This window comes from Larimichthys crocea, chromosome XIX, assembly GCF_000972845.2.
Source record: "Larimichthys crocea isolate SSNF chromosome XIX, L_crocea_2.0, whole genome shotgun sequence".
Lineage (NCBI taxonomy): Eukaryota > Metazoa > Chordata > Actinopteri > Sciaenidae > Larimichthys > Larimichthys crocea.
Window position 1 is genome coordinate 10,208,421 of NC_040029.1, and position 18,512 is coordinate 10,226,932.

The window sequence follows — 18,512 nt, forward strand, 5'->3', positions numbered from 1 at the left end:
CTCTTCCGTGACTCTTTCGTTGTCTTCCTTCTCCTTACCTTTGTCAAATTTCTCCTTGTTGAAGGAGGACAGCTTTGGCTGTACTAAAACTAACCATGTGATAGTCTTAGGATCAGATTTAAAACAGGCGTTTTTGTAGGAATATTCACCATTGCTGTGCATAGTATTGGTAATTTCAAGTGGAGAAGCTACAAACACCTTGCATCACCTTCTCCCCCTCGTTTTTTAGACTTCAAACTAAACTGACTTCATCCCAAAAAAGTGTTTGTGAGACAAATGGGCGCTCGGCGAGCAGACTCATTTTTAATCACATAACCAAGGCAACAGACAGCCCTTAATGTCCCAGGGAGATTTAAGAGGTGAGACTTTTCATTAACCCCGGTGATGTATGGAGGAAGAGAAGCTCTTTTTTCCTCTTCGGGTAGAAATGTGACATAGGCGCAGAAATATTTAATGAAGCTGGGTGACGCACGACTTGGAGGAGCAGCACTTTGTGCAGGCTTTGTAGAGCATAAACTGGAGCTGTGTGTAGCACTAGATAAATGGAAAAATTTTGGTTTTATATATTAAAATGACTGATAATTATATAATGTTTCAACGTCATTTTATTTTGACATGAAAGACCTTTTTCCTCTTGTAATATTCACATGGAGTAAAACATGAACATTAGACTGCAGGCTCAGTGTTTTGGTTATATTACATTATGAGTCACATTTTGGCAGAGTTTTGACCCTGATTTAAGAACGAAGATCATCAGTTGACTGAATGAAGCTTGGTTGAACAACAAATTAAAATCTCAAAAATAATCAAATTGCTATCAAAGAGCAACAGGACTAGTACATAAATAAAATCCATATATGTGTTTAGTTTGATTGTCATTGGGTTTAGTGCAGGTGCTTTGTCATTGGTCGACCTTGCAGCTGTCTGTGCTGCAACAGATGTAGAGAGGACCAGGTGGTGTAAGTGTGTGTGTGCAGGTGAGAGGAAGAGAATCCAGGTCAGGTGTGTGTGGACGTGAGAGACGGAGGTTTGCTGTCAGATCTCTTTCTGGTTTCTTTTCACTTTCTTTCTGCGTTTGAGCAATGAAGTAGACACTTAAAAAATAATTTTATATTGCAAGACAACACAAACTGGTTCACAGGGCAGAAATACTCTCAATGGTTGTGTTTAACCCCCAAAACGTGGCTATGTTCTTGTTTGTTTGTTATTATTTGGTCAGTAATGTATTTAGCCATAAACGTGTGTTTTTATTAAAGTTTTAAAGCCACTGAGAGTATTTCTGCCTCCATAGAAGCTCTGAGAAACACTTGTCAAAATAAGATCTAAATTTTAACAAATTTCTGATGCTGCTTTGTGTTTATGGGTGGGAAGCCAGCGAGGGATCACATCTTGCTGCTCCAGCGACAACTGGTTGGTTGGGGTGAAATTTAAGGACTTCATTAAAGGGGGAAATGACTAATGACTCTTCTTTTCTCAGAGCTCTGTACATGAATGTAAACACGTTAAATGTGAAATGCATGTAAAGACACGTTGATCACTCATCGCACACTTTTCTAAACGAGGCACACATAGCGTTTTTTTTTTCTTTCTTTTCTTTTTTTTAAATTCGGTTTTAGGTTCAAATTTTACACGAGAAGCTGGACTTCAGTCATGTTCAGTCAAAGTGCGGCTCCAAGGATAATCTGAAGCACACGCCCAAAGGAGGCAATGTATGTACGCCTTTCTCTTCTCTTTCTCTTTTCAGCTCGGGCTGTTGTAGCTCTCTCTTTCTCTCTTTCATGCTAATTTTATGTGTTCATCTGTCGACCCATCTGTCTGTCTGCCACTGGCAGAAGGGTTTATTTCCAAAATGCAACACATCTTAAGAAGCAAAGTTGCCTTGTCCTCTCTTTTGTTTTTTATTGTAAGTTTGTTGCCTTCAGTACTTGTACAGATAGTGAGTGGAAGTCACAGTGGAGAATTAAACTTTCAGATATGCTGCAGGCTGCTGTAACAACTCAAAGCAGGTACAAGTTCAAGACTTGATGGATTACAGCACTAGAACAGCCGCGTCCCTGCGTAAAAACAGTAAAATACTTCAGCTTGTTTTCTGTGTCAATCAGCTACAGTTTGCAGTTCACGGATTATTATTGGTGATCATTTCAGGTCATATATTTTAGGCCCCAACTCCACACTAACATTGAGACTAAGCTCGTGCTTGATCTCCTGAATGTTTTCTTTACAGTCTTCGTCCTCCAGGTTGAGAAGCCCTCAGTTTTTTGCCGTTCGGCTCTATAAAAGTTACCATGTCGTCCCCAGGTCATGATTCCAAGTGTTAAACTGGACTTTAGCCACGTTCAGGCTAAATGTGGCTCCCTGGACAAAATCCAGTACACTGCAGGCGGAGGAAACGTGAGTGACACCTAACAACCTTTTTTAATGGACTGTTCTTTCAGGCATGAACGTGTTTGTGGATTGTTTTCTGTGTTTTGCCTCTGAATTAAATTTCCCTCCAGCGTTTAAACATCCAGTATCTCTGCAGAGTGTAAACAGCTCTTTACAGCATGCAGTCCTCTAATTCATATCAACCATGGACAATAAAGTTTAATTGAAGCACCTGCTCCCTGTAGCATCACATGGCGCCTCTGTTCTGTATTAGTTTGAACATCTCTGTGGGGAACAGACATCAGCGTCTCTCACATCAAACGTATTTTAATGTGAGCTTTCAGGTCCAGATCCAGACCAAGAAGATCGACCTGAGTCACGTCACTGCCAAATGTGGCTCCATGTCCAACATCCGCCACAGACCAGGTACTATACAGACACAACTGCAGTCTGTTTGATTCGGAAGATTACATATACTTGTTCTACATTGTTGCTCTTACACACAGTTAAACATATACACACATTGACATAGTTAGTAGTGAAAATAAAACTTAAAATTTCTGCTGTCTAAGTGAACAATACAGAGCAAGCTGTAATTAAAAACATCTCAAATTAGTTATTAAAATGTTTGTTTTGCACACATGAGAAACAGTCAACAGAACTTCATCGCTTTCGAGGTTCAGCTTTGTTGTCATTATAGAGCACAGAACACAGTGAAATGCAGTTGTCGTCACCCTACATGGTGCACACACAGTATAAATATTCAGGTATTTAAATTAGATGGTACAGGAAGATGGTACATAGATGAATCTGTTGTTTTTCTACATGCACTGTGTGATACTTTGGCCTGAGTGTGTTCTGCTCAGGAGAAGCACTAACATGCAGGCATGTGATGCCCTGTTGTTTGACTCTTTTCTTCTCTGTCCTGCTGTCGTGTTCCCAGGGGGAGGTCAAGTACGTATCGAAAATGTGAAGCTGGACTTTAAAGACAAGGCCCAGGCCAAGGTCGGCTCCTTGGGCAACACCAGCCACACTCCTGGAGGGGGGAACGTCATGGTAAAAACAAAGCACATACATACACACAGTTCCTCTTGCTGCCTGTAAAAATAAAAAACCTGACCTAAAATCTTTCTCCAGATCGAGAGCCATAAGCTGAGCTTCCGGGAAACCGCCAAAGCTCGGGTGGATCACGGTGCAGAAATCGTCATCACCCACTCCCCTGGCATCGAGACGGGAGGCACTTCCCCTCGCCTGTCCTCTGCCGGCAGCATCAACCTCCTGGAGTCGCCTCAGCTCTCCACGCTGGCCCAGGATGTCACCGCCGCCCTTGCTAAGCAGGGTTTATGAGCGGGCTGCCTCTGCTTCGGATACAAAAATCCACCACTCCTCCTCTTCCCATCATTCACTCATCCAGTGTTCTCCTTTGCTGCAACATGACCCCCAAACACACTTAACCCCCCACACAGGTTGTAGTTGACTGTCTCATCCGTCAACAACCCCTCCAGCCCTTCCAGCGGGATTTTAAAAACTGAATTCAAAGATTATTCTTCACTCCTGCCCTGTCACTCTTTGTTTTTCATTCATCTTCACTCACTTGAATGTGGACTTTTTTATTTGTTTTAAGATTGGCTGAATGCTAAAGCTTTGAGAGGGCGTGTTTGTCTAAGAAAGCGTTGATGGTTTTACAATTGTACAAGCATCACATTCCACTTGTATGGGGATAAAAGGCTCATGCATAACGTCCATTCAGAATTTATACGGTACTGAATGCAAGATATAACTACTAGATACTGTACTAGATGCTAAAGATACAACTGTGTGAGAGACTTAACTGTACCTGCAAAAGAATGGCTGATGAGCATGTCTGCTAAAACGTGACTTTCAAAGTCAAATGACATGATTTTATTTTGTTTGTTTGTTTGTTGGATTTAATCTTATGATTTTCTGATATGTGCTGAATTGTTGGATAAATTGTTTTCTTTTTATATATATATATCTATATATATGTCACTGTAGTGGAAGTTGTTCCAGTTTTGTATGTTCCCCCTGTGGCTGTGCTGGCTTATTAGCGATAACCATTGCAGTTGTGCTAAAAAAAGCTAGCTTTCCAATAGTTTTGCTTTTCTTTCTTGCAAACTCGCTGCTCTTTTTTGTTTGGTTATTACATTAGCTCTGTGGTTTTTATTAGGCTGCGACGATGCTGTTATGCTGGCATGGCAAATAAATGATTAACAAATTAGATTTACCTGGAGGAAACCTTTCAGTGTGAGTGTAAACGGCCAGGGTCAAGGCCCCTGTGTGCTTCAAAGTGTATCTGGTTGGGGAAAGTGTGAAGCTTTATATAAAAACATTCCATTGAAAGAGCAGCTACTTGGCCCTTTTTTGTGCGATTGAACCTGTAACTTCACAGGAAACAAAAGCCGAAACGACGAAGAAGAAATGAAGCATAACCCTCAACTTGCAGCTGTTAGACCTCATAAAGAAAAAGAATAAAAATCGGTTCTAGCATATTCTCTGCTCACCATTGTGAAAGTCCTCTGGCCCTCCTCTCTTACCCCCCTCTAATGTCAGTGTTTTTCTGTGCTTCCCTCTTTCTCCTCCTCTTTGCCTGTGTATGTGTATTTAAAAAAACAGACCATGTAGATGTGTGCACACTTTTCCGATGTTTGAGACTTACTGATGACAAATGCTCCTACAGGATGACAAGAAATAAAGAAAATTAAAAAAAAAAAACGGTTCATTATAGTCCTGTGTATGAATTCTCAGAAAATTATTAATTTATCTACAATGTGCATTTTTATTTACAAAAATGTTGGTGCATTGTGTGTGTATGAATTGTTTAGATTTAATATAATGCTTTTATTGTGGAAAACAAGAAGATTAGTGCTGCTAATACATTTGGTGGGACACATTTTTTGATTTGGTTTGTTCATTTAATGTAAGATTATTACAAATATTTGCCTGCACTTTACAAAGTGAAATCTAAGAGCCCTAAAGTCAAAGTGTGATGTCTGTGACTGTTTTTGTGGCTTACTGTGATAATTTAGTTTTCTAACTTAGCTAGCTAACTAGCCTCGCCGTGGCGAATCTGTTGCCCGGCAACCACTGAAAACCGGAAGTCGCCCCAAAAAATACTTAACCGCCTACGTAACCCTGATTTTCCCTCTTTTGTTTTATTTTTTTTTTTTACGCTGTATTTGTCACATACGGATAAAACAAACGAGATTTAATATTATTATATTATATCTAATATGCCACTTAGATAGTTACCTAGGTTACTCGCGGCGGATCTGTTGCCGGGCAACCAGCGCAAAACTCGCCGGAAGTTTCGGCGCAGAAATATTCTCGCACATAACTCTGATTTTGTTCGTTTTCTTCTTGCTTAAACGGCGTTTGTAACGTACGGATAGAACAAACTAGACACAACGTGTTAATTTGTGAGCCTTTACGGAACTGGTAGGCGGATTTTGTCACCTTTGGACCGAGCACGTCGAGATGTTTAACCCCCCGTTTTGATTTGTGCTAGCTTCCGGCGGTAGCTTCATAGTTAGCATACATGTCAGGTGTATTTCTCAGCTACAGGTAACTCTCAGTAAGACACGAAGGTTCACTGGTGTATTTTGAAGTGGATTTGAATTGTTTCTATGGTCCTGAATACTTTCAATCAAGCCCTAATTTCCCTGTACAGTTTTACGGGTTTAACGTATTTTTCCCCAACCCTAAACATGTAGTTATTTGTAGTATCGTAATACTAATTTATATAAGTGAAAAGTAAATTTATTTAAAGGGTAATTTAACTATTTTTTCCTGTCCAAAATAACCCTGCTGATGAAAGATGCTGCCCAGGTGCATTGTGGGATTTGTAGGACCTCAAACTGAGGACTAAAAATTTTAATATTTTAGCCTTTGTTGCTCCAGTTTTTACTAATCTTTTTGTGTATTTCTGAGTGAGTCCTCCAGCTTTATTAAAATAAAATCGCAAGAGTACCCCAGTTTTGAGAAAACTGTTTTCCTCATACACATTTATCTGCTGTAGTTACTTTTAAAATCAAGATTGTAAGTATATTAACAGCTTAAAAGTATATGATGCATTACTATAAATTCGACCATAAAGTGCCTAAAATAGCTGGTAGTTGTCCACTTAGTAGAAATCTGTATTATAAGGAGTTATCCTGCATTCTTATGCAGATCTTTTCATTCTTGTAGTATAGAATGTTAGCTTTACTTTGACTTAATGCAACCCATTGATTGTGTAATTCAGTATTTTAAAGTTTTACTGCTGCTTTTACTCCACTAAATGATCCCTCACGCTACCTGGATTATTAAACAACCTGTTGATATTCAAATGGCGGGTTATCCCTCATGTGAACGCACCTTTCGGATGCAATTCAACGCGTGTCTACAGCAGTTTGTATCTCAGTCAATGGCCGTGCCGTTTCCCATCAGGATGCATGCAGCAGGCAAACATCTGTCCCAGATGCTCGCTGCATCTTTAAGCTCCGCCGCCGATAAATGAGCACGCCGATCAGCTGCTGCTGTCCGGTGAGGGAGGTGCTGAAATCAGAGCGCTGTCTCCTTCTCCTGCTCCCCCCACCACCCACCTTCCACCACCTCCCCCTCTTTTCCCTCTCTCTCTCTCTCTCTCTCTCTCTCTCTCTTTTCCTCTCTCTCTCTCTCTATTGCCGCCGACCGACCGACACTTGCAGCCATTTTACGCAGGACGAACCTAATCATGTCGTGAGCGAAGCTCGCCGGTCACCTGGGCAGAGGAGCCGCCGCCGCCAGCAGCCGCTGCCGCCGCTTCCACCGCGCGTCCCGGTGAGGTGGACAGGCAGGTCCTGGCCAAAATGGTGAAGAGGAAAAGCCTGGATGATAACGAGCCGGAGTGCGGGAAAGGAATACCGTTCCCCATCCAGACCTTCCTATGGAGGCAAACCAGGTTAGTGTGTGCAAATTGATAACAGGTGTTTTCCGTAAACGAAAATAAGCAGGATTTAGGTGTCAAAGTCGCTGTTTGACACATGAAAAGACCCGTTTCTGTCTTCATAATACATGTTGGCTTATTATAATTCAAGCCATGAATGGCGAGCTGCCAGTGAGGCTGTCAGTTCACTGAATGTTTAAATGGAGGAAGGTGGGAAGATGTTTTTAACTGTGAATGGATGCAGATTGCATGATGTCACACCTGTACAGCAAAGCTAAAAATGTCATGTACAGAGAAAAATTCATTTGACATTGGAGATTTAAGCATGCAGCCTACATGTATCTTTAATATCAGCATGTGTTTTGTGTGTGTGTGTGTTTTTTTTAGTGCATTTCTGCGTCCAAAGTTGGGGAAGCAGTATGAAGCATCGTGTGTGGTGAGTTATTTCATAATGCCATGTGCGTGATGAGAAAAAATAATCGCTCCCGCTCCCGTTAATCTGTTTTTTTTTTTTTTTTACCTTAATGCACCTGCAGATCTAGCAGGCTCTTGATTTTACATTAGCAAATTAGTTTTCCCCCTCACTTCCTCCTATTACCCAGAAGCCAGACCTTTGGAAACCCATAATGACGCACCTCCACATCCCTTTGGATCCAAACAGAGCTGCCACTGTCTCTCCCACAGGCATTGCCTTGCTTGAGGCCATGTGGGACATTTAGATAGTCAAAGAAAGAGGCTTTAGTTCCCTGGCTGATGTCTCATTTTTTCCTTCTTTCTGGCTCCCTCCCCAGTCCTTTGAGCGTGTGCTGGTGGAGAATAAGCTCCACGGGCTGTCGCCGGCCCTGTCAGAAGCCATCCAGAGCATCTCCCGCTGGGAGCTCGTCCAGGCAGCCCTGCCTCATGTTCTCCACTGCACCTCCATCCTGTTGTCTAACAGGAACAAGCTGGGTGAGGACACACAGGACACACATTACCGTCACTGACAGCCTTATTCAGGTTATCCTCATTCAACAGAACACAAAACTGATGTTCTTTCACCTGCAGACAGCCTGAGCTTACAGTACATTGCCGTTCTGGATGTGTTTATTTAAATTAAATTAGTCACCAAAACTTAAGCACTCAATGTTAACCTCTGACCTCCCACAGGCCACCAGGACAAGCTGGGCGTGGCCGAGACCAAGCTGCTCCACACGCTGCACTGGATGCTCCTGGAGGCCGCCCAGGAGTGCAACCACGAGCCCAGCCTGGGCCACGGCTGGTCGGCAGGCAGCAGCAGTAGTGCCTTCCTCCAACCTGTGGGGAATCAGGGCTCCTCTCCGGGGGCTCCGGGCTCTTGCTCTGGCTCCGTCTTAGGAGGGTTGGGGCCCCAGCACAGCGGCTCCCTGCTGGAGGAGGACGAGCACACTCGCACCAAGCTGTTCCACAAGAGTATGGCCACCGTGGAGCTGTTTGTGTTCCTGTTTGCACCACTTATTCATCGGATAAAGGTCTGTACTGCAATACACACATTCAGTGTCGACCTATGAGTATAGATGCAAGGGTCAGGTTACTTAACTTTATCCTGCAAGTGATCATGTTTTAACAGCTGGACTAATTTGGATGATGATTGGACAGTTGAAAACGAGGGATAAAATTGCTTCCTCCTTTGTCTTTTAAGGAGTCGGACCTGACCTTCCGATTGGCCAGTGGCCTGGTAATATGGCAGCCAATGTGGGAGCACCGCCAACCTGACATCCCTGCCTTTACTGCGCTCATCAAACCCGTCAGAAACATCGTCACAGGTGGAAAAACATAATTTACAGCCATGTAGATCTTCATAATCCATCTTTACTCGCTTATAATTAAGACGTGTAATCTTGTGCGTGTCTCAACAGCTAAGAGGAACTCCCCAGTCAACAACCAGTGCAGCCCCTGTGGATCTGGTAACCCGGGTCCCATGGTGAGTGAGCGCTTTTAGCTTACATCTTGTCAGATTCAGCCTCCCATGTTGATTGAATGTCTTCAGGCGAGAGGCTTCTTCCCCTCCCCCCCTCTCTGAAACACCCCCCTGAGGCTGGATGCTAATATTCATTAGCACCAGCCATGTGGGAGCATTAGCGTGGTTAGCCGGGGTCATGACAGAAACCTCACTCCAACCTCAGAGCCTTTAATTATCAGAAGCTGTCTGTCTCTCCTTCCGCCTGTTTATCCATCCCATCTCTCTCTCTCTCTCTCTCTCTTACCCACAGGGCTTCCAGGTGGTTTGTGAAGCCACCCAATCGGACTCATCCTCCCCCGCAGCTGGAGAGCAGAGCTGTCGTCGTGGTAACTCGGTGGAGACAGGTGGCCCTTCCCAACAACCCCCACCGGTCAAAGGCCCCTCCAAGAAAAAGTAAGTTAATCAGTTTAACCTCCAAGAGCAGGGAGACGGGCAGCGTTTGGTCATCCGCGCATCATTGATTTTTGATTTGGGAGTTGTGTTGAAGCATCACGCCTGTTCAAACTTGCTGTTAAGCAGGAGAAGGTGTTAGTGGAAATGGAGCAAGGCTACACAATGAACCCAGATGACACTTTTCATTCACCATGCTCATCCTTCTTAGCATCTGTGACTTTGAATCTGCATTTTTTGATTTTGGTCAGAAACAACAAGGTTAAACTTACTTTATTATTTGGTTTGGCAACCTGTAATTGTATGATTCAGAGTGATTCTTTTGATGATTGATACTGTTGGTATTCAAGTTTGTGTCAGTGGTGACCTTGGATCCAAAGATACAAGGACATGGATCATCGGTGGACCTGAGGCGGGCTGAATGAAGCCTGGTTGCTCAAACAATCTGCCTGTAACAACACCTACCTGTTAATCAAAGTGTCTACACTCTTAATTCTGTATAATTTAAGCCTTTAAAAGTGTCTACACTCTTAATTCTGTATAATTTAAGCCTTTATATGAGGCTCACTTCTGGAGCCAGCCTCAAGTGGACGTTTGAGGAACTGCAGCTCCATGTCTGAAGTGCCAAAAACATCGACTTGATGTTTGAGTAACTGTCTCTATAGCTAATTTCCCCATTCATGACAACTGTACTGAGGGTGAATTTTTATAGAACTCAGAACAGAATTAATAGCGTGGACCCTTTGATTGACAGTTGGGTGTCATTACAAATGGCTTGTTTGAGGAACCAGGCTTCATTCGGCCCACTTCAGGTCCACCAACTAATTACTGTAGATTAATTATGATCAAAATATGATGTGCGTTTACATAAAATCTTCCACAAATGAATCATTTGTCTGTGTTGCAGCCAAGACGCCAGTTGTGGCTTGAAGCAGTGCAGAAGTGCAGTGATTTATAAGTGACCCGCGCTGACACCGGGCTGGTGCCATCATCTTGTTGACGGCTAAACATTTCTCCCTGCGGCGGCGTCTGTCGAACACACTGCACAGCACAGCTCGCTGAACTAGCTCGCGACAGCTAGCGTATATGAATAGCACACACACACACAGAGCCTTGTCTTCCTTAAGCATTAGACCCATCTGACATTTGCCCACAAAACCAGGGTAATTACGCTGAAGTAATGTGCTACATGTCTAATGCTGGCAGTGTCCCTGGCCTGGCATGACACGGCCTGGCTCGATTTGATCTGCCCATGGCAAGCCTGGTGTTGTTCGGTCGTCGCTGCCAGACTGAAGCTCAATCTGTGCTTGTTTTGGCACACATAAGACAGGTTAGACTAGCCCGGTTGGTTGATGCATGATTCCAGGTTTTGAACTGCAGAGAGTCCCCACGTAAACACATCCAAACATTTGCATTCTGCACATCCTCTGTGAGCGTTTCCTGTTTTAAGTTCATCATGGCTGGTCCATGATCATTCTGAATCATCCAATCATCGCGCCGAGCAACATGAGAGAAGGCGTAGAGAGGTTGATACGCCATCCGTTGCTCATCTTGACTTGTCCTGACAACCAAACAAGTCACTCCAGAGCTTCTCGTGATCCCTCTGACAGCCTGCAAATCAAAATGAGCCCCCCTCCCCGAGCTAGTTATATCCTCACACACTCCAGCACTAAGTAGGTTTTTGAGCAGTCACATGGTAGAGAGATTTATCTCTATTATTTCACAGCACACACTCGACAATGACAGATTAATTGCTCTCTCTGAGTCAGTATGAAGCCGTTGTGTGTGGATGTGCAAATTAGACACGGAGTGAGAGAGATTTTTGACATTCCAGGGTGAGGAGGGGATTCACGCTTTTGAGTATGGATCCACACACGGGTGTGGCTGTACCAGCTGATTTGAGTCTCTCGATCTGACTCCAGAGGCCCTGTTGAGTTATATTCGCATCTCGGCGCCGTGCTGCCCAGATAAAAATCATTTCCGCCATCAGGTCCCTGTGATTAATGCAGCTTACTCATCCTGTGGCGCCGCAGCGCGAGCACTGCTGATGCTGAAGCAGTTTCCATGGCAACCACTGGCTGCTACATCTCTCCTACCGCATGGAGTCGGGGGGCTGGGTCCGCTGCCTGCCTCTCCTCTCTCTCTCTCAGAGGGCCCGGGGTGGCTGTCGTCACTCGGTCTCCGTGGCAACCTGACACAACAGCAGCAGGCAGTGTGTGTGTGTTGGCTAGACGGTGAAACATGATACAGCCTCCCTCTGCTGTCCGCTCTCAAAGTGATTCATGTAGATATCGACCATCTCTTCCTGCTCCATTTATTACAGCAGCTCAGATTAAATGCTCTCCTCTCTCTCACGGTATCAATGCTTCTCCACAGCGTGCGTATGCTCTGCAGCTCGCCAACCGCCGTTGACCTTCATTCCAGCTTATTTATAGTGGACTCACGTAGGCTTAGTCTCCCTCTCTCTCTCCCTGCCTCTCTCCCAATGATGCTGGAGGGGGGCTCTGTCCTTGTTTACCACCCTCCTTTGATGCATTATTAATGAAGCGACGTGGCAGGAGTTGATGACAGACTCGTATAATCGGACGGTTGTGACATGGTGTAATTTTCGTGTAAGTTGTTAGTTGTGCAACAGTCTCAAAATTCACCATTTTATGTCGCTAATTTGATTATTGATAATCGGTTCTCAGATGTCTACAGTGTCACTTCCTGTCAGTACCTCTGCTGCTCTCCACCCTTCATTTCAAATATTTCTTGGTTGGTCATAAAACAATGTACATACACATGACCAGAAACATCAGTGTAGAAACCTAAATGTGTTCATAGCTTGAGTTGTTTCGCACACATTCTCTGGATCACTATCATTTCTGGTAATTGGCACAGGGCGTGTTTTACTTGTTGACAGAATTCAGGCTCGTCTAGTTTTGTTTAGTTACAGCATGACAAGTTAGGTTTTCTTTGTTATTCTTTTGCTGAATAAACGCCATAAAAGGTATCTGACAGGATTGGAATCACAGCCTCTAGTGGTCACTACAATCAGGAACCATTTTCAGAATAAGTTAGCACATCAGTAATACTAAAAGGTTACATTTGATCAAATATAAAAATAAAGCAATAATCTTAATGGATTGTTTTGATCCTGGTGTTTTCCATTTTCATATGAATATGCTTGGAAGTTTGACATTACATTTCCAATGATGCTTTGGGTCGAAGGCCAAAAGTAGATTTAGGATTCTTGGTGTGTAAAGGGTATATTTATTTATTTTAATGTTATGTAAATGTTTCCATGTTATCCATGTCTCTTCATTCTTCCTCCAGGACTTCGGCCCCCGCCGGCCTGCCGACCTCCCTGGCTCAACGAGCACGCTATGCCACTTACTTCGACGTGGCAGTGCTGCGCTGCCTGCTGCAGCCGCACTGGACGGAGGAGGGCGTGCACTGGGCCTTGATGTTCTACCTGCAGCGCCTGAGGCAGATCCTGGAGGAGAGACCCGAACGTGCCCCTGAACCGCTAGTCACGCCTCTGCCACGGCCACGCAGCAGCTCCATGGTGGCTGCCACGCCTTCGCTGGTCAACACCCACAAGACTCAGGTAACGACATGATGATGTTCAGATGTTTCTGCTACTCTGGCGACAATGACGTCATTTTTATGTGCTGTGTTTTTGCAGGATATGAGTCTGAAATGCAACGAAGAAGGAAAATCTCTGAGCACAGAGACATTTGCAAAGGTTTCTCTGACCAACCTCCGTCGACAGGCAGTCCCTGACCTCGCCTCAGACCTGGGCATGAACATCTTCAAGAAGGTCAGAGGCTTTAGATCAGGACAAGGAAGGCAGTGTTAGCTCTGTCACACTTGACTGACATTGTGTGTCTTTATGTTTCAGTTTAAGAACCGGCGCGAAGACCGTGAGAGGAAGGGCTCCATCCCCTTCCACCACACAGGGAAGAAGCGACAGCGTCGCATGGGTGTCCCTTTTCTACTTCATGAGGACCACTTGGACGTCTCACCCACCCGGAGCACCTTCTCCTTCGGGAGCTTCTCTGGCTTGGGTGACGACCGACGGGCTCTGGATCGTGGAGGCTGGCAGGCCACCATCATGGGTAAGAGAACAGCTCATATGTTACCGTCTCGCAGTCTCACTTCGTCTCCTCTGAGCTTCCATTTGGTGAGTCAGAGGATTGTTTCTGGATCCGGCTGTCGGCTGGTAAATTAGGTCAGTTCATTAACATCAGTATTCCTTATTAGCTCTCACTGAGAAGTGTGATTAAAATTTGCTCAAGGCACAAAGACATTTCATATTATTATCCAGAGTTAGTGCTTTGTGTCCACGACCCACGACCCCCTTTCACCACACTGTTATATATCCACTTAGCTGCTGCTTCATTTTAGCCCCACAGGATCGGCCAATAGATGTTGGAAAAAAGGAGCTACAACCACTTGGTTGAAAATTTGGTTTAGCTTGAAGTTCATAGTATGTGGCTCAACCTGATGTTTTTATACGTTCCATCACTTTCTAGGTAAATTCACACGGAGAGGCAGCACCGACACAGCTGCAGACGCCGACAGCCTGAGTGCCAAACACTCTCACTCCCACCACTCGCTGCTCAGAGACATGCCCGACCACTCCAACAGCCACAGCGACAACACCGTCAAAGAGGGTAAGGATGTAAGGAATGCGGTGAGCGGTGGTCCACAGCGCATTCAGGCTGACCAGCTGAGAGAAAGTCATGACCAAGAATAGAGCAAAATAAGTCAGAGAATGAGGCTGGTACCAGCAAAAGCTTCTTAAACATGAACAGATTTGCATTCTTAGCTGATCTGTCAACCTTTCAATGTCTTACAAATCAATAGAAAATTGAGAATTTTAGTTGAAGTAAACCATAAAAACAGAAGTCAGCACACAATGGTGATTAAGGTCAATACCAAGACGAAAGAAAATGCTTTATGCAGCTTGTAGAGTGCGACACACTTTTTATGAAAATACACAAATGGAAACTACAATCGTATTATGCTGCTGGCTCCGGCGAGGCCCGCTGAGCAGAGCAGAAATAGGACAGGATTATATAACAGAAATATTCAGTGACAATACTAATTTGCATACAAATAACTCTGCTGGCTTCAGACTGTGCTCCACACTGTCACATGCATGCTGCATCTCGGTTTCCTGAGAACAAAAGATGATTATAGAAAAGAGCTGATCCTGACATGATACACGACATACATGATCAGGGCAGAATAAAGAATAAAAAACATTGAAATTTAATTCATTTTGGATTTTTTTTTGTTGACAGTTTAAAAAATAAAAGGACAAGAGCTGCCACGAGGCAGTTTGTAACCTTTTAAATGTTTTTTATGAGTTAAAACTGAGCTCTCATTTTTCTTTTAGTGCCATTCAAAGTAAAATTTATACATATATTGATTTGAAATAAAAACCTTGTGTTATTTTTAGTACATTTAGCAGACATATCCATCCTTCTTTGATGCATTATTAATGAAGCAGTGTGGCAGGAGTTGATGACTAGCTAATATTACAGGAAAGGTTGTGACATTGTGTAATTGTTGTTTGTATCTCATTTTTCTTCTCGGGCCACTCGTAGTGAAATTTATATCTATTAATCCGAATAAACTGTTATTCTCAGTACATTTAGCATCCATGGCAGCAAAGATTGAACCTAAAAACGTAGCAGAATTAAGCCATAAATTACACTGAGCACATCATACACACACCCATCAGTATTAACTTTCTCCACTTAAATTAAATAAAACATTAAATTAATAACTTAATAATCTTCACAAATTGTACTTTCCTCTCACAGTTCGATCTCAGATCTCCACCATCACGATGGCGGCATTCAACACCACGGTGGCGTCCTTCAACGTCGGCTATGCCGACTTCTTCACAGAGCACATGAAGAAACTCTGCAACCCCGTTGTCGTCCCCGAGATCCCCATCGAACCTCTGGCCTGCGCCAACCTGCCACGCAGCTTCACCGACTCCTGCATCAACTACTCCTGCCTGGAGGAGGGGGAGAACATTGAGGGGACCAATAACTTTGTCCTGAAGAACGGCATGCTGGACCTTACTGTGAGTGTTCGAACCTACTGTAAATGATCCCTGTGGGCCAACACAGTTAATAGTTGGTACTATTGCTCTGCTAAGACGATACCAGTGGGAATCCAGACTAGTGGATTCTGGAATCTAACAGTCCTCTTGCCTTTCAGGCCGTCTTGCGGGCTCTCTACGCCGTCCTCAGCCATGACATCAGCTCCAGGATCTGTGACGTGGCCCTCAACATCATTGACTGCCTGCTGCAGCTGGGTGTGGTGCCTGGCATGGGCAAGAAACTGTCCAAGCCTGACAACAAGGAGAACCAGGAGGCCCGGGCCAAAGATCCGGCCACTCAGGGCCTCGGTGGAGGCGCCCAGGGAGGCGGGGCGGTCCCTGGGGCGGGGGCAGGTGGAGGGGGTGACGGAGGCAGTGGTGGAGGAGGAGGGGGAAGTGGTGGAGGCAGTGGGCAGGGGAGCAAGGATGACGTGAAGAATAACAAGGATAATGATAAAAAGGTGTGTATTTCTGGAAGTGGGTTGTGATCTAAATATATCCACATGTGTGTGTTCATGTTTGTGTCCTCCACCGGGAACAGGAAGAGGGCTCCGGCTTCAGCACCCACCGCCTGGCTCTGACCATGCTGATAAAGATAGTCAAGTCGCTGGGCTGCGCCTATGGCTGTGGTGAGGGACACCGCGGACTGTCTGGAGATCGCCTCAGGATGCAGGTCAGGCACTCGCCTCTACCTCATCCGACCCTGGTCTGTGCGTGTGCGCAGTTTCCATGAATCAGCGCAGTTCACGACACTAGATGTTTATTCATTTTCTTTGAATTATTAACTGCTTTGCTGCTATGGTGCGATAAAAGTTTCATGAAGTTGAAATGAATCCTGGAAGGCTGAGCTTCTAACCTCAGTGAGAAGCAGCCACAGTCACTGCTGATCAATATTTTTATTATTAGATGAAGTTATTTTATCTTTCATGAGAATCAATAAAAAGTAATGAAAATAGCTCATCCTGCATAGAAAGCCACTTTATTACTTCCTAAATTCTCCTTGCAGGCCCAGAACTGCCTGACCAGCCTTTACAAGCTGGACAAGGTTCAGTTTCGTCAGACCATGCGCGAGTACGTCAACAAAGACTCTCTCAATAACATTGTGGACTTCCTGCATGCACTGCTGGGCTTCTGCATGGAGCCCATAACTGACAGTAAGTATGTGGTGAGTGTGTGTGTGTGTGCGTAGGTCGGACCAGATGAAGATGAAGACACACAAAAAAAATTCTGTACATGCGCTGATAACAAATGCACAAATAGGGTGCATCAGGGTTTGACCGGAGTTCATTTGGGATGCTGAAGACAACATTCAGTTCAGTAGGGCTGCAGCCAACGATTATTTTTTATCATCGATTAATCTGACAATTATTTTTTGCATCCAGTGTCAGAGAAAGTAAACAGACACCCACGCAGCTCTGACATGCTCCCAATCAATTAGGCTAAACAAAAGTGACTAAAATGGTGAACATGCTGACATTACACAGCATGTTGGGGCATGTTGGCATGCTGACATCACCTCGTTCAATCAAAGTATTCAACTAATTAAAATTTAAAAGATGATCCATCCAAAAGATGTTGATGTTTTAATAAAAAACAAAAAAACCCATGATGGCTACAGATAGGGATGGGTTTCGTTAATAACCGCTTCTGTACAATCCCGAATCTACTTATCGACATTCTTGTTGACATTACTCACCATTATTTGGTGCCAAAAATAAAGAAAATTAACTTGAAAGTTGTGATAATTATTTCTTGAGTTAATCCATTATTGCATGAATGTCTTGATAAATAACTTTTCAAAATAGTTGTCAATTAATTGAATAATCGTTTTAGCACTACTGTACCATCGCAACCATTCAAATCTATTTTTTAACACTTAATCACATTCTAGTGTGTTTGCCAAAGCTGAATTGCACTACCGCTGTCTCACCCCGCACTTCGACTTTGCATTCCAGCGCTATTTCTGTTTATATATCTGTTTTTCCCTCTTCCTCCTCCTTTCCACTCGTCTCTGCTTGTCTGTGTTGTCCTTTTTTGTCCTCCTCCTGCTCCTGCTTCCATCTTCCCTTCTTTTCCCTCATCGACTTCAACGAGCCAAATCCTACCTTTCTTTACTCACTCATCCATTCTGTACACTTGCCAATCCGAAGCTTTGCCCCATTACATCTCTGCTCAATCAGCGGCTTTATCGCTGAGCATTGAGACGCATGCCAATTCAGTTTTGCACTGAAATCTGAACACGGGAACGACAACGCTGTGTGAAACAATTGGCAAGTTACTGAACCGATGAGTGTTTTATTCTGAAAGTGTACAGGGCACCTTGTTTAGTGTTTTGGTGTGTGTGTGTGGTGTGTGTGTTATTTTTGCACGTGGCAGTCCTCGTGTGTGTGCGTCCCGAGTTCACCTCCTTCCCGGAGGTGGGGTGCCACGTCCTTTCTGACGCCGCGTACATGTCTGTGCTGGCCTGATGTCAATCAACCTGTGCCCCGCCTCTTTTCTCTTGCAGAGTACGGCAGTGCAGGTGAGAGGTCCAGGAGGGCGAAAAAAAGAAACATCGGTAGATACACATGATCAATAATCAATAACAGTTGATAACATTAGCAGTAAGATGACTACACTCACCCGATCAGACCCTTCCCTAGACACCACTTCCATTGCTGCACCCCTCACTCTCTCCGAAAGTGACAAAACGCGCCTGCAACTCCAAAATTTAGACTGATGTATGATTAAATCTGGTATTTATGGATACG

General features: G+C 44.2%; 2 protein-coding genes across 22 annotated transcripts in view; both read left to right on the forward strand.

Annotated features, from left to right (window-relative positions):
* LOC104929357 (microtubule-associated protein 2) overlaps positions 1 to 5,100 on the forward strand; it is a 46,179-nt gene extending 41,079 nt beyond the window's left edge. For all 4 annotated transcript variants that reach the window (XM_027291405.1, XM_027291404.1, XM_027291407.1 and 1 more), the window contains 4 exons: positions 2,299 to 2,391; positions 2,709 to 2,790; positions 3,308 to 3,420; positions 3,502 to 5,100. In XM_027291405.1, the coding sequence (XP_027147206.1) occupies positions 2,299 to 2,391; positions 2,709 to 2,790; positions 3,308 to 3,420; positions 3,502 to 3,711 (498 nt within the window). In that variant the 3' untranslated portion in view covers positions 3,712 to 5,100. The remainder of the gene's footprint in view (positions 1 to 2,298; positions 2,392 to 2,708; positions 2,791 to 3,307; positions 3,421 to 3,501) is intronic.
* Positions 5,101 to 5,651: 551 nt separating this feature from the next.
* Positions 5,652 to 18,512, forward strand: part of unc80 (unc-80 homolog (C. elegans)) — a 36,299-nt gene continuing 23,438 nt past the window's right edge. For 12 of the 18 annotated variants that reach the window (XM_019277576.2, XM_019277578.2, XM_019277580.2 and 9 more), the window contains exons 1-16: positions 5,652 to 7,303; positions 7,676 to 7,724; positions 8,080 to 8,236; positions 8,435 to 8,775; positions 8,946 to 9,069; positions 9,163 to 9,227; positions 9,517 to 9,659; positions 12,975 to 13,248; positions 13,327 to 13,461; positions 13,543 to 13,759; positions 14,177 to 14,317; positions 15,476 to 15,744; positions 15,882 to 16,223; positions 16,304 to 16,435; positions 16,769 to 16,916; positions 18,269 to 18,319. In XM_019277576.2, the coding sequence (XP_019133121.1) occupies positions 7,212 to 7,303; positions 7,676 to 7,724; positions 8,080 to 8,236; positions 8,435 to 8,775; positions 8,946 to 9,069; positions 9,163 to 9,227; positions 9,517 to 9,659; positions 12,975 to 13,248; positions 13,327 to 13,461; positions 13,543 to 13,759; positions 14,177 to 14,317; positions 15,476 to 15,744; positions 15,882 to 16,223; positions 16,304 to 16,435; positions 16,769 to 16,916; positions 18,269 to 18,319 (2,680 nt within the window). In that variant the 5' untranslated portion in view covers positions 5,652 to 7,211. The remainder of the gene's footprint in view (positions 7,304 to 7,675; positions 7,725 to 8,079; positions 8,237 to 8,434; positions 8,776 to 8,945; positions 9,070 to 9,162; positions 9,228 to 9,516; positions 9,660 to 12,974; positions 13,249 to 13,326; positions 13,462 to 13,542; positions 13,760 to 14,176; positions 14,318 to 15,475; positions 15,745 to 15,881; positions 16,224 to 16,303; positions 16,436 to 16,768; positions 16,917 to 18,268; positions 18,320 to 18,512) is intronic. The other 6 variants (XM_019277584.2, XM_019277592.2, XM_019277593.2 and 3 more) reach the window with 2 other exon arrangements.